Source organism: Miniopterus natalensis, chromosome 12, assembly GCF_054644295.1.
Source record: "Miniopterus natalensis isolate mMinNat1 chromosome 12, mMinNat1.hap1, whole genome shotgun sequence".
Lineage (NCBI taxonomy): Eukaryota > Metazoa > Chordata > Mammalia > Chiroptera > Miniopteridae > Miniopterus > Miniopterus natalensis.
Window position 1 is genome coordinate 45,177,049 of NC_142092.1, and position 12,127 is coordinate 45,189,175.

The 12,127-nt window shown below is 38.6% G+C and overlaps 1 protein-coding gene across 5 annotated transcripts in view; it reads right to left on the bottom strand.

Annotated features, from left to right (window-relative positions):
* The window catches only part of TUT7 (terminal uridylyl transferase 7), a 52,292-nt gene that overhangs the window by 17,779 nt on the left and 22,386 nt on the right, over positions 1 to 12,127 (bottom strand). For all 5 annotated transcript variants that reach the window (XM_016222935.2, XM_016222933.2, XM_087822737.1 and 2 more), the window contains exons 13-22: positions 10,745 to 11,823; positions 10,229 to 10,379; positions 8,659 to 8,745; positions 7,947 to 8,047; positions 6,062 to 6,119; positions 3,051 to 3,154; positions 2,061 to 2,150; positions 1,524 to 1,637; positions 1,273 to 1,350; positions 490 to 667 (exon numbers count right to left, since the gene is read on the bottom strand). In XM_016222935.2, the coding sequence (XP_016078421.2) occupies positions 490 to 667; positions 1,273 to 1,350; positions 1,524 to 1,637; positions 2,061 to 2,150; positions 3,051 to 3,154; positions 6,062 to 6,119; positions 7,947 to 8,047; positions 8,659 to 8,745; positions 10,229 to 10,379; positions 10,745 to 11,823 (2,040 nt within the window). The remainder of the gene's footprint in view (positions 1 to 489; positions 668 to 1,272; positions 1,351 to 1,523; positions 1,638 to 2,060; positions 2,151 to 3,050; positions 3,155 to 6,061; positions 6,120 to 7,946; positions 8,048 to 8,658; positions 8,746 to 10,228; positions 10,380 to 10,744; positions 11,824 to 12,127) is intronic.

The window sequence follows — 12,127 nt, forward strand, 5'->3', positions numbered from 1 at the left end:
CCTATACTAACAATCGCTATGAGAAGGTTCCTTCCTAGTAGGTTTGGTCATGCTTTCTTCTGGTAATTTATGTGTAGTTTTGGTTGTTTGCTTGGGGTAGTAGAGATGCTATAACTTTAACTACTACAGAGTTACAAACGGTAACTCTTACTAGGAAGGTTTTAAAAGTCCCACTTATCTTGAAGCTGGCTTATTTCTATTGTGACCTTTCTTATTATCCAGTAAGTGTTCAACAAAAGTAAAAGATCGGTCACAGCGACCAAAGACTTAATGAGAGAGGACCCACAGGAGGGCATTAGTCATTTATAAATCAACGTTTAGGCGGGAAATAGAAGCCTCCACCTGCCCCAGGCAGTAGAGATGGCAGGCTGCACATTCCAATCAGTGGCTCAGGGCTGCCCTGGAAGAGCTCTGGAGGGAGAAGGAACAATGGCCTCCCACTTCAAACTCTATGCTCTATTCAATTTTCAACTGTGACTTTATTTGTACCTTCAATAACAATGTATTTTGAGGTCCACTGTTTTTTAAAAGTTGTAAGCAGACTTTTTCTTCTGATGCTAATAACATGTTCTTTAAAATCAAATTCCTCTGTATAAAAACGAAGAAGTCCCAACCAGAGCTGCCCAACAGATTCTGTATTTTTTCCATATTCTGGCCAATAGGTGGGCTAGAAACAGAAGAAAACAAGGGATATCATGCTCTATAGTAAAGTAATAATATCAATATTTACTTGTATCTTACTAAGTAAATATGGACTTATTTCTAATTAAAAATAGAGTTTAAAAATACAAAATAATATAACTACATAACTTTTCTTTCACATTTCAAAACACTACTTACATGAGTTTATTAATTCCCTACCCTAGGACTTGGAGTAGGGAGAGCTCAGAGTTTTAAATGTAAAACCTCAAAATGCATGTTAGTGGAAGAATCTTGAAATAAACCTAAAGAGCCTTGGTGATAATTAAGTCTTTCCAAACTCTCTGTACAAAACCAGAGAGCAAATATTCATTCATTTGGAAAAAGTTACCAAACTATTTGAAATTATTAGGTATTAAAGAAATCCTGGATATAGTCCCTAAAAACACACCTAGCTTAATAAAAATGTTCTCAACTTCAAAGGAAACATCTGCATATGCTAGTTTTGTTTTTTTTCACTATCATAATATAAATAAATATAACAAATGATATAGTTGTTGACCATCTATCTACACTATAGCTAACTTTTAGTCAAGGATGTAAAAAAAAAATCTTTACTATTAAAATACTTACCAGTTCATTTATTTGATCAAAAAAATAAATATTCCAGCCATCAACAAATATTTCCGGTTTCTTTTCACCTTTGTATATCTGCAATTAATTTTTAAACTATTAGTATGGATTACAAACTTAATGCACTGATACAAAAACTTGTAGGAAAAAAATTGTTAAAAATTTAACTACAGAATTTTCTAGAAAGAAGAGGGCTCAAACATCAGCCAGCTAGCTTTACAGAAAAGAAATACAATTTCTTTTACTAATACCTCTTGAAGGACAGGAATGACTGGTGGATTCCTCTGCTGGAGAAAATATAGCACCATAAGTGTGTATGCATATGACGATAAGCTGCCTCTGGATGCATCACCAATATCGCACATCTGGAGGGAAGGAAAACAAGGAACACAAAAGAAAGATCACCAATGTTTTCTGCTTGCAGCTATTCTATCATCACTGAAAGTATGTGCCTCTACAGGGCGCTAATATAAAAATTACATTTTCAAATGCTAAAATATGCCAACAAAACAAAACAAAACAAAAAACCCAAATAAAACAAAACAAAGAAAAACCTGAACAAAACAAAGAACCCAACAAAGAAGTGGAACAGTCACAAGCAAGATTAGATAATTATGGAAACTTTAACACAAAAGTTTAGCTTGCTGGGTAGGGCTTCCCAAATAGTTAAAAGAAGCTTCTGACATTGCTATGGTTCTTTAAAAAAAAAAAAAGACTTATGATGTTTTCAACAAGGTCTGAAGATGCAATAAAATTTCCTGATAGGTCACAACCGGAAGCATACTCACCTTTGTAAAAACTTTCATGGTATAGCATAAATATTTCACTCTGGGATCAATGGCTGAATAAGCAGATAGGAGCCTTGTGTTATGAAGGGCCTGTTAAAAAGGAAATTATACTATAAGGCTATCGTTTGGGAGAAAAAGTTTTAAGCAAGAATATTCTGAAAAGGTTTACATTGTAATTGATTTTAGAATAAACACATTTAGACTAAAACTAGTATTTCTTCCCCAAAGATGAGCTTCAATTTATGAGATGATAATTAAGAATTATAAGTGACAACTGATTTCATGATTTCCATTATGCTAATATATCCTTAGTCTGAACAGTCCTAAAAAATAAGGGCTATTAAAATAATCAGATTCCTGTAGGTAGATGGATGATTCACCCAACCTGTCCCGGAATTATTTATTTAAAAAAATTTTTTTTTTTTTTTTTAATTCTCATCCGAGGATATTTTTTCTATTGCTTTTCAGAGTGGAAGGGGGAGAGAAAGAGAGAGAAACATGGATGTGAGAGACACACATCGACTGGTTGCCTGCTGCATGTGCTGTGACCAGGGCCAGGAATCAAGCCTCCAACTGAGGTACATGCCCTTGGCCAGAACTGAACCTGGGACACTTCAGTCCGAGGGCCAATGCTCTAACCACTGAGCCAAACTGGCTAGGGTTGTCCTGGTATTATTTAAATCAAATGCGCTTAGGAGCTAGAGAGGTCCCATGAAGCCCTGAAACAAACCAGGTGTGAGACCAAAGATAAACACACACTCCAAAATTAAAACAAAGTTAAAGCCAAACAAAAGCATCTGCCACTGTAACCTCAATTTAACTGAATACTAGTATTAACTTAATTCTCCGTTATACTGCAAGCTTCAGATGACTGCCAAGCACACAGCAATTACTCAGTAACTACTGAAAGAATGAATAAATGGAATGAGTGGCTAAGAGACATTTGTTTCCCTTAATCTCCCTAAAGAAAAAGCCTAGAAGACATCTTACCAATGTGTTATATAAACTGATGTCCACTTCCAGACCACTTCTCAAATGGTAGAACTTTACTATTGGCACCTTTGCTGTTGTAATAGGCAAGATGTTTCTCAGACCTAGGTTGAAATAAGAGCGTATCATTAAATACAGCTGGGCACAGAAGCTCTCATGTGAGTAAACCTAACTTTCGCTTGTTTCACTGTAGTCCCTAGGACCAGTCAAAGAATTCTGTTATTAACAAACATCTGGTAAGACACTTCTGGCAAAGTTTACATTTATTGAACACATCCATATGTGAAGTTTAAGAATCAAGGCAGCCACTGCTCTCCAGGAACTCACTGAATCATGGGAGTGGGTGTAGGGTTGTCAGTTTGATAAACACCAAAACAGAAGAATCCACTGGAGTCTGGATTATGTGGCCCCCACCTATTCTTTCATATGACTGTACCTAACATGGAGAAAAGTCTATGGGGCAATCATCTGAACACTTAAAGCAAAAGCTACTTCTCATGGAGTTAGTGGTTATGACAGTAAGAGGAAGGAAGCAACTTCAACAGGAGAGGAAGAAATTGCCTTAGATAGGCTTTGAAAAATGAGAACAGGCAAAAACAGAGAAGGCCGAGGGGATTTACCAGGCAAGGAAAACTGCACATGGGAACGGTAGGTGTCTGAAACTGAACAGCATGTTCAGGGAACTTCCATGGAATTATAGAGGCCAGGGTGATCTTGAGGAAATGGAATAATGAGCAACAGGAGAAGGAGCAGGAGCTAAGAAGAGCCCGAAGAGAAGCCAATGAACTGGTATAAATTGGGCAGAACTGTTGACCACATCTATTCAGAAAATGCCCCGGGCAATGGATGGACTGGAGAAACCTGGAATAGAGGGAGAGTGATCATTATGAAAAATGGTCTGGGCCTGAACTATCATCGTGGTCCGGGAATGTAGAGCAGCAAGACATGTCTGGGCGTACCTATATCTAGATGGGTTGGGAAAGTGGAGGTAGGGTGGTAAGGGAGGAAGGCTGTAACAGTAAGAGTTACCATTTCCTGAGTACCTAGAATCCTTTACAAACATGACCTCCAAAGACTATTCACCTGCACCTTACAGATGAGGAAACAGACCCGGAGAAAGGAACTTGCTTAGGAATATGCAGCTGGTAAATTGTGGCGTGGGATTGAAGTCTAGGTATGTCTGATGCTAAGCTTCTACTGAACCTAGTCCAGGACAGGCTAATTATCACTTCATACATTTTGATGATTCCAGGATGCCAATGTCAAGAAAGAGGCCTTAGATAGAAGGGAACAGAAGGGGCACAGTAAAGGGGAAAATAAGTTCATTCTAAGATGCTGGAGTCTGAGTTTCTTCTGAGAGTTAGTTAAGTGGTGATATATAGAGGGCAGATACATGGTGATCTGGAACTCAGGGGTGGGGTGTGCGGGAAGTATGTAGATGACAGAAGAAATTTCAGCAAAACAGGTCTGCGTGGGAGACAGAGGAAGTCTAACTTATATTGATGGAGAGGAAGGACAAAGAAGCTCATGTTTACTGAATACTTAGCATATGCTAGGCCCTGTGCCTTAATGTATTATTTTTATCTTAAATGCTATTATTGTTATTCCCACTTTATAGATGAATAACTGAGTGCTTACAAAGAGGTTGAGTGACTTTCTGGGATCACACAGCCAGCAAGTGAGGGAGACAAGATTGAAAACCAGAGAGTTTGATTCCAGAATCCCCCCCCAACTACTTTGCTTTACTGCCTCTAAATTAGATGGCCTTTTTCTCCACCTACTTCCCATTCTAGAAACTGACACTGTTAATCTTTATGTCACTTATTATAAACCCATCCTCTAGGATTTATTTACAGCACATCATCCTGGTTCTTATTTCATCATTCCAATGGCTCCTTTTTCAATGTCCTTCCTTAATTTCTACAACAGAAATGAAAGCATAGTCCTCAACTTCTCTCAAACAAAAATTCCCTTGGAATTGTTTTATTCTTGGCCTATCTCTCTTTATGGCTTTTAATTCAAAACTTCTATTTTGTTCTTCAATCCTGATGGACAACTCCATATTTTTAATTTCTTGCTAGATTGCTACCTCTTAGAGATTACCTTCATGGCAAACCAAACACCTCCACACTGGTGTTCTCTGCAAAATTCCCATTTCTCAAGCACCCAGACATCAGCCTGAACCCTTATTTCCTACTTCAAGAAAACAAATCTAAGAAATTTCCCTTTGGAATCTCTCTTCCTTTCAGGCCACTGGGACCTGGATAAGGTCTTTCTGCTGTCACTTAGATTATGCCCTCTATCAGAGACTATGCTAGTTGCTTAAAAAGCTTGTTATGCTTTTATTGGGTTCCTCTTCTCCTCAAGAAACTTCAGTGGCTTCTTAATATCTATAGACTTTACCTTACCATCTCATAGTTCCCACTTGAAATGCCTCTCTAAATACATCAATCTTCTCACTGTCGCCCAGAATATACTACACTACCCTCTAAGGAATGGCTTCTCTTCCAGTCCTTGGCAAATCATATTCGTCATCATCTGAGATCAGAACAAGCCCATCTTTCCCACGAGCCTCCCCTATGTAGTAATTTCCCACTCTCTCCTCAGAAGTTATTTAATACTTACTATTAAAAAAACCCCCAATACTGCAAATATGCTATAAATAAGCCAATATATACTGTTTTACTGGCATTAGTAAATTCTAAGTACGCAAAACACTAATAAAAAGACAAAAATATTTTTAGGGTTCTCTCTCCCCTGTGCCTTCTTCCTTTAGGCGTCTCTCTGCTTTCCCTCTCCTGAGCTCCAAGGGCACTTCTTTTGCCTCTGTAACTTGTTTCCTGAGTCCACACAGCCCAGCTGGCTCACTTCTACTTCTGTGACTTTCTAAAAAAACTTTTGCTTGTAAATATATATATATGTGTGTGTATATATATATATATATATATACATATATATATATATATATATATATTTAGATATTTATATTTATAAAGAATTTCTAGAGATACCTGAATGTTTTTTGAGGACTCTTGCCAATTCTTCAATAGTTCTTACACAGTCCAACCCCTGGAACAAAAATGGCATAAAGTACTGAACCAAAAATGGAAGACACGTTTCTAACCTGGTCATAGTTTCCATTACCTTTAGAAATAATGAAACTAATTTCAACTCATTCTATACATATTTTTCCCTTTTAGGTGAGCATCAATTTGTATTCATAGGAAATATCCTAAGGTTACAAAACCCCCCATACATCCTACTTACTAATAGCTGTTGGAGCCCCCAGAAAAGTGTCTGAACCAGTGAGGACCTCCGGTTTTTTCCTCTAGGTAATTATGTCACTAAGAAGTACCCTATGTGCCAGCATAAATAAGAGGGAGCCTTTGTACTCTGTTTAGTTCATTCTGGTAGCCCTTCATCGCAGCTTCATTAATAGCTGATGAACTGCTGTGGAGCATGATGAAGCGCAGATTATTTCTCCATAGGACTTGCGAAAACTGTAACACGGGAAGTGAAAGTCCCACAGCACACAAGACTATTTCAAGTGGATCATACTTTAAACTCTGCGCTGCCCTTTCCAAAGCAAGCTGTTTTGAAGGTTATAGATGTACCAGAGTATATTTTATTTTAGAAATTTTATTTTAGAAATGCCTTCAAAACCAGTTTATAAATCATGTAAAAATTCAGTCTTGATGACATACACTGAGGTCACTCTATACATCAACCCCAACACTGCTTATCCACCTTATTTACCAGAGTCGGGCTAGAAAACTTGGCTATTTTCCCAATTCAGATTCAGCCTCAAAAGACAAAGTCTTGAAACTAAGAAAGGCATAAAAAGACCTTTGGCAACAGCAGCATCACTCAAGTGGATATACAGTATTTGGACTGTTGTTAAAAATTTTTAAAGAGTAGGGATTTGGTACTTCTCAGATTTTATACCATTTCACGTATTTTATATTTCATAAATGCCTTCATATTCACTGAAGCTGGCAAACCTTGTTTCGTAGACCATATGGTCTGTTGCAACTACTCAGTCTGTGGTTATAGAGTGAAAGCACCAGTAGACATTAAATAAATGAAGGAGTATGGCTATGTCCTAATGAAACTGTTTACAAAACAGGCAGCAGGAAGAATTTAGCCAGTGGACCATAGAGTCTGCTGACTCCTAACATACATGATCCAAGCTGATGTACATAACAATCTCCTGAGGCAAGAGGACCAGAATTAGAATTACTATTTCCATTTTATGGATTATCAACCAAAGACTACACATGTAGGGACTGATGAAACCAAGTGTGTCTTGAATACAGGTCTCTGGAATGTAAGTTTAACACTCTTATCATTATACTACATTGCCTCTTTGCTAATCCAAGCCAGCCTAGTGGCCATGCCAATGGGACAAAGCTAGCTTGGCTTTCTTGAACTCCCAGATGTTGCTTTCAAATCCACTTTGTACTACAGGTTGAAAGTACAAGCCTTTCTTTTTTTTAAATCCTCACCCAAGGATATTTTTTCCATTGCTTTTTTGGAGAGAGTGGAAGGGAGAGAGAGACAAAGAGAAACATTGATGTGAGTGACACATCCATTGGTTGGCCCCCACACGTGCCCCGACCAAGGCCAGGGACTGAGCCTGAAAGCAAGGTATGTGCCCTTGGCTGGAATCGAACCCAGGACCCTTCAGTCTGCGGGTGGATGCTCTATCCACTCAGCCAAACTGGCTAGGGTGAAAGTATAAGCCTTTCTATTCCTCACATTCACATCTAAACTTCTTACTGTATTTGGCCAGACAGACTGTGCCCTGATAAATTTGAAAAACACCATGCTGTACTGCCAGTCAAGGTTGTCAAATCACACTGCCACAGCAAATGGAAGTTTATGTGGTCACTGTACCTCAGCAGTTTCAAGTCCATTAATTGTCATACAGACGTCAAGGTCACTCTGTTTGAACCCAAATCCATTTTTGGAGGAGCCAAACAAGCTCAATTTAGTTCCTGTTAGGGATATATGAAAAGTAATAACTAATTACCTGAGTACATTTAATTTTTGGATCAAAAGGTCCCTCTCATGAATCAAAATACCCAGTTAACTATTCTGTATTAATCTCATAATTATGTTCTCTTATTACTCAGTCATCTATTATATTTTCTCTTAATCTTTACTTTAAATAAATACAAGCTCTAGATGGCGTGAAAGATTACCAAGTGCCACTTTATCCTTAAATTTCAGGACATTTTCAGGAAGATGTGGATTACCTAAACATATTTAAAACTGGAAGCTTACTACTTTCTAAATAAGTTCACTTTTTAGAGGTGGGAACTTTGACTCTAAACACAGTCCACAATGAAATTCACTTTGTGGCATCTGCTAAGAGAAATCCTACACTGCAGCTGTCTTCTCTCTTGGAAAGCTAGGACTGGGCAGACCAAGGACCACCCTAGGCATGCCACACACTGAAGTTCTGTCCCCATTACTGCAAGATTACATTCTCATTCTCAAAAGTAATGTGACTGCAACACATGGAAGCTTTCTGAAGGAAAGTCAAGCTACCTTTCTTTTCGTAAAGGTAAAAAATTATTTACCTGGAAAAAAATAAATACTTTACCTGGAAACTCCTGTCTTATGAAACTTTCCAGGTTTTGCCGTATATGTTCACGAGCCTGATCTTCTGCAATACTTGGAGAAAAATCCTCTGTTTAAAATAAAGAGAAACATTCAGAAACGAAGATTGTTCACAATCTCTGAAAACTGTATTTTTAATAAAATAAAACCTAATAGGCTTAGGGAAAACAACTCCTACATTTTGTGTCTTCTTGGTAGACAGCACAGGCAATGTAAAATAAAGAGGATGCTGTTATTTATTTAAAGATTCTTTTTAAATTGATTTTCAGAGAGAGGAAGGGAGGGAGGGAGAAACACTGATGTGAGAGTGAAAATCAATCGGCTGCCTCCTGCACATCTTCCAACAGGGACCCAGCCTGCAACCCAGGCATGTGCCCAGACCAGGAATCGAACTGGCAACCTTTTGGTGCACGGGATGACACCCAACCAACTGAGACACACCAGCCAGAGCTAAGGAGGATGCCTTTTAACAAATAAAAAGATCCTATCACCAAGAACTCTTCTGAAATGAAAACTAACCTGAACAAGGGTTCTAGTACTGGGTTTCAGTGACCCAGAGCTCTAAAAGGGCAGCTTTCAGGCAACTCTCCCAGAATGTGAATACAAAAATTTGTGAGAATGCACATGAACATATATTTAACAGTTTCCTTTCATAGCTTATAACCTCCAAAAAGGTTTAAAAAGTAAATCACTCGTTAAGAATGAAGTCTTCTAACACGAACAGACAATTGAAGATGCAGCAACACGACTGCTCAAGTACTACTCTAAGTAGCTGCATCCCTCTCTTTTAAAGTTTTTTCTTTGTAGAAATTTAAACCTCTGTATACCAATGCTTCCCAGATGCGGTGTTTCTTAAAGGGCTGTTATGTAGGTTATCAATTAGCATTAACCGAAAGTTTTCTATGCTCAGTTTTGGAAATATTGTGTTAAAGAGTTAAATAAATTCTTCACCACAGTATTTCTCAGAAGTCTTTATTATGCTAATGTGCCTGTGAATCTCTAAGGGAGAGAACAGGGGGTAGAGTTATTTCCTACTTGACCTGTGGAATACTTCTTACATTTAAAAAAAACAACACTGATTTTAAAGAGGGAGGAAAAGGGGTGGGGGAGAAAACGAAACATCAATGTGAGAGAAATACACTGAATGGTTGCCTCCTGTATGTGCCCTGACCAGGGATGGAACCCACAACCTAAGTATGTGCCCTGACTGGAACCGCATAGGAGAACTTCTGGTACACAGGAAGATACTCCAACTGAGCCACACCGGTCAGGGAAGTGTGGAATACTTCTTGTCACAAAATACTATTAACTAACTGTACCTAGAAACTCATTTCAAGAAACACCAGTTGGGAAATGGTAGTACTCTAATCTTAAGACTTTAAAGATCTTCCCTCCCTGTCTTTAACAATTATTTATTGTATGTCCCAAAATACAACCAAGAATGGAACAGACTTAGTCCCTACAATGGAGCTAGCAGGTTAGTGATTCAGATGACTTTTGAGAAAATGTAAGTGTAATACTTTAACAAATCAAAAGAAATGTTAATAACTTACTATAACACTGGATGCAAACTTGATCTAGGATATTTGTAAATTTGGGTGTTAGTGGTGGCAAAGGTTCCAGATGGATTCTTTTGAAGTCGTCAGGGCAGTCCTTCTTTAGGTGACCTTCTCGTTTGCATAAACTGCACACTACTGTCGGAGACTTCAAGAAGAAGGCAAAGCAAAACAAGGTAAAACTTTATTTGCCAAACAAAGGGATCCTGAATCTTTAAGTACACATTCTACCCTTCACATTCCAAAGGAATGCAAATTCGTTTAACAAACTATCTGATGGCATACTCAAGAGGAAAAGGCAGTTATGTTCACTACCAACGGCATTTCCTTTCTCCTATGCAAATTCTCATGAGTCTAGGAGGGAAATGGACGAGTAGTGGAGTAAAAGACTAACTCATTCATCACTACCAAAATGAGGAGAGCCCTGCTCTAGTATATAAAATTGCAATCACATGCATTACAGCTGTTTCAAGTCTCCCAGTTCTATGTCTAGGATTGGCGCTGATTACCTACCTTGCCTTTGGTGAAGGTGAGTTTACTAAACTCATAGACGAAATCAGATGGACCCACAGTCGGATCTTCTTCACATACGTTTTCTTCCTTAAGACTGATTTTATTAAGTTCCATTAGCAGAGCTCCATCCACATCTTTTCCACATTCCTTCAAGTCTTCACACTTAGACTTGCCTACAGCCTCATCTTCAGACAGTGCGCCCCCACCCCCTGACCCAGCGTAGGCGTTGTCTAACTCATCTTCACTGGCACCATCGCCCTCATCTTTTCGGGTAACAGGCAGCCTGGGGTCTTTGTCCTGCTCCTCCTGCTCTTCCTCAGAGTGAATGACTCCTGATGTCTGGCCCTGTCTTGAAGGGGCAAAGTGGCTCGGAGTGTCTTCTAGTTCATCAGTACCTTCTAAGCTTTCCTCATCAACATCAATGTGGTTATCTAAAGTTGCAAATCCATCGCATTCTTTTGCTGTAGAATTTTGGAAGCCTTCTAAATCCAAATTGCGACCTGTCTCAGTATTTCGTGTGCTACCAGAGATGAGAGGCTCTCCGTGTTTGCTACTGCTTAAATCTTGAGCATCAGCGGTCAAAGGATGCTTGCCCTCCCTTCCAACTTTTTCTTTCTCTGTTTTACTTCCTGTTTCTCGATGGTGTACATTACCATCCTCATGATCATCACGACTGACTTCTGCCTCGATACAATCTGTGTTTTCCAGCTGCACACTGATGTGTGTGTTTCCTGTTCCCTCTGTTGGTGGGCTTCCAAAGCTTTCAGCAGTCTCTTTAAGAGTAAGTGACTGTACCTTGCAGGTGTTTGCAGCTGAACTGGGAGCACTGGGACTTTGAGCCACAGCTGAGTTTTTGAGTTTATCATTTTTCGCTTGTAAATCTGGATCACACTTTGCTCCTTTTTTAGAATGTTCTGAAATACACGGAATAGTACTCAGAGGCTTTGGAAGGCTAGATTTTGTAATTTTGTGTGGAAGAGCAAAATATTTATAGGTTGTCCTTAAACAATGAAGTATATATTCAAATACAGGTTGATTATTTAGGGTCCTTGCCACATTTCTCTTAACAGAGTAGGGATCTGTAATGAAAAAAAAAAATCCACCACTGCACACATTTGTATTACATGCTTTAAAAATTAGCCTGCTCTAGGTAAAAACAGACAACAAACAAACAACTGTAAAATTTAGCATGTATCTTATCTATGCTTTTAAAAACTTGGGGATGGGGAGTAAGAAGAGTTTAAGAACAAAAAGAAATGTTTTCTTAAATATCTGCTCTATGAAGAGAACCCATTCTGTTCTGAACCAGTACCCCTTCCCTAATGTATTTCATGACTGTGGAGGTAAAAAAGATGTCATGAGTGTGGCTCTCGTGCCCTGGGG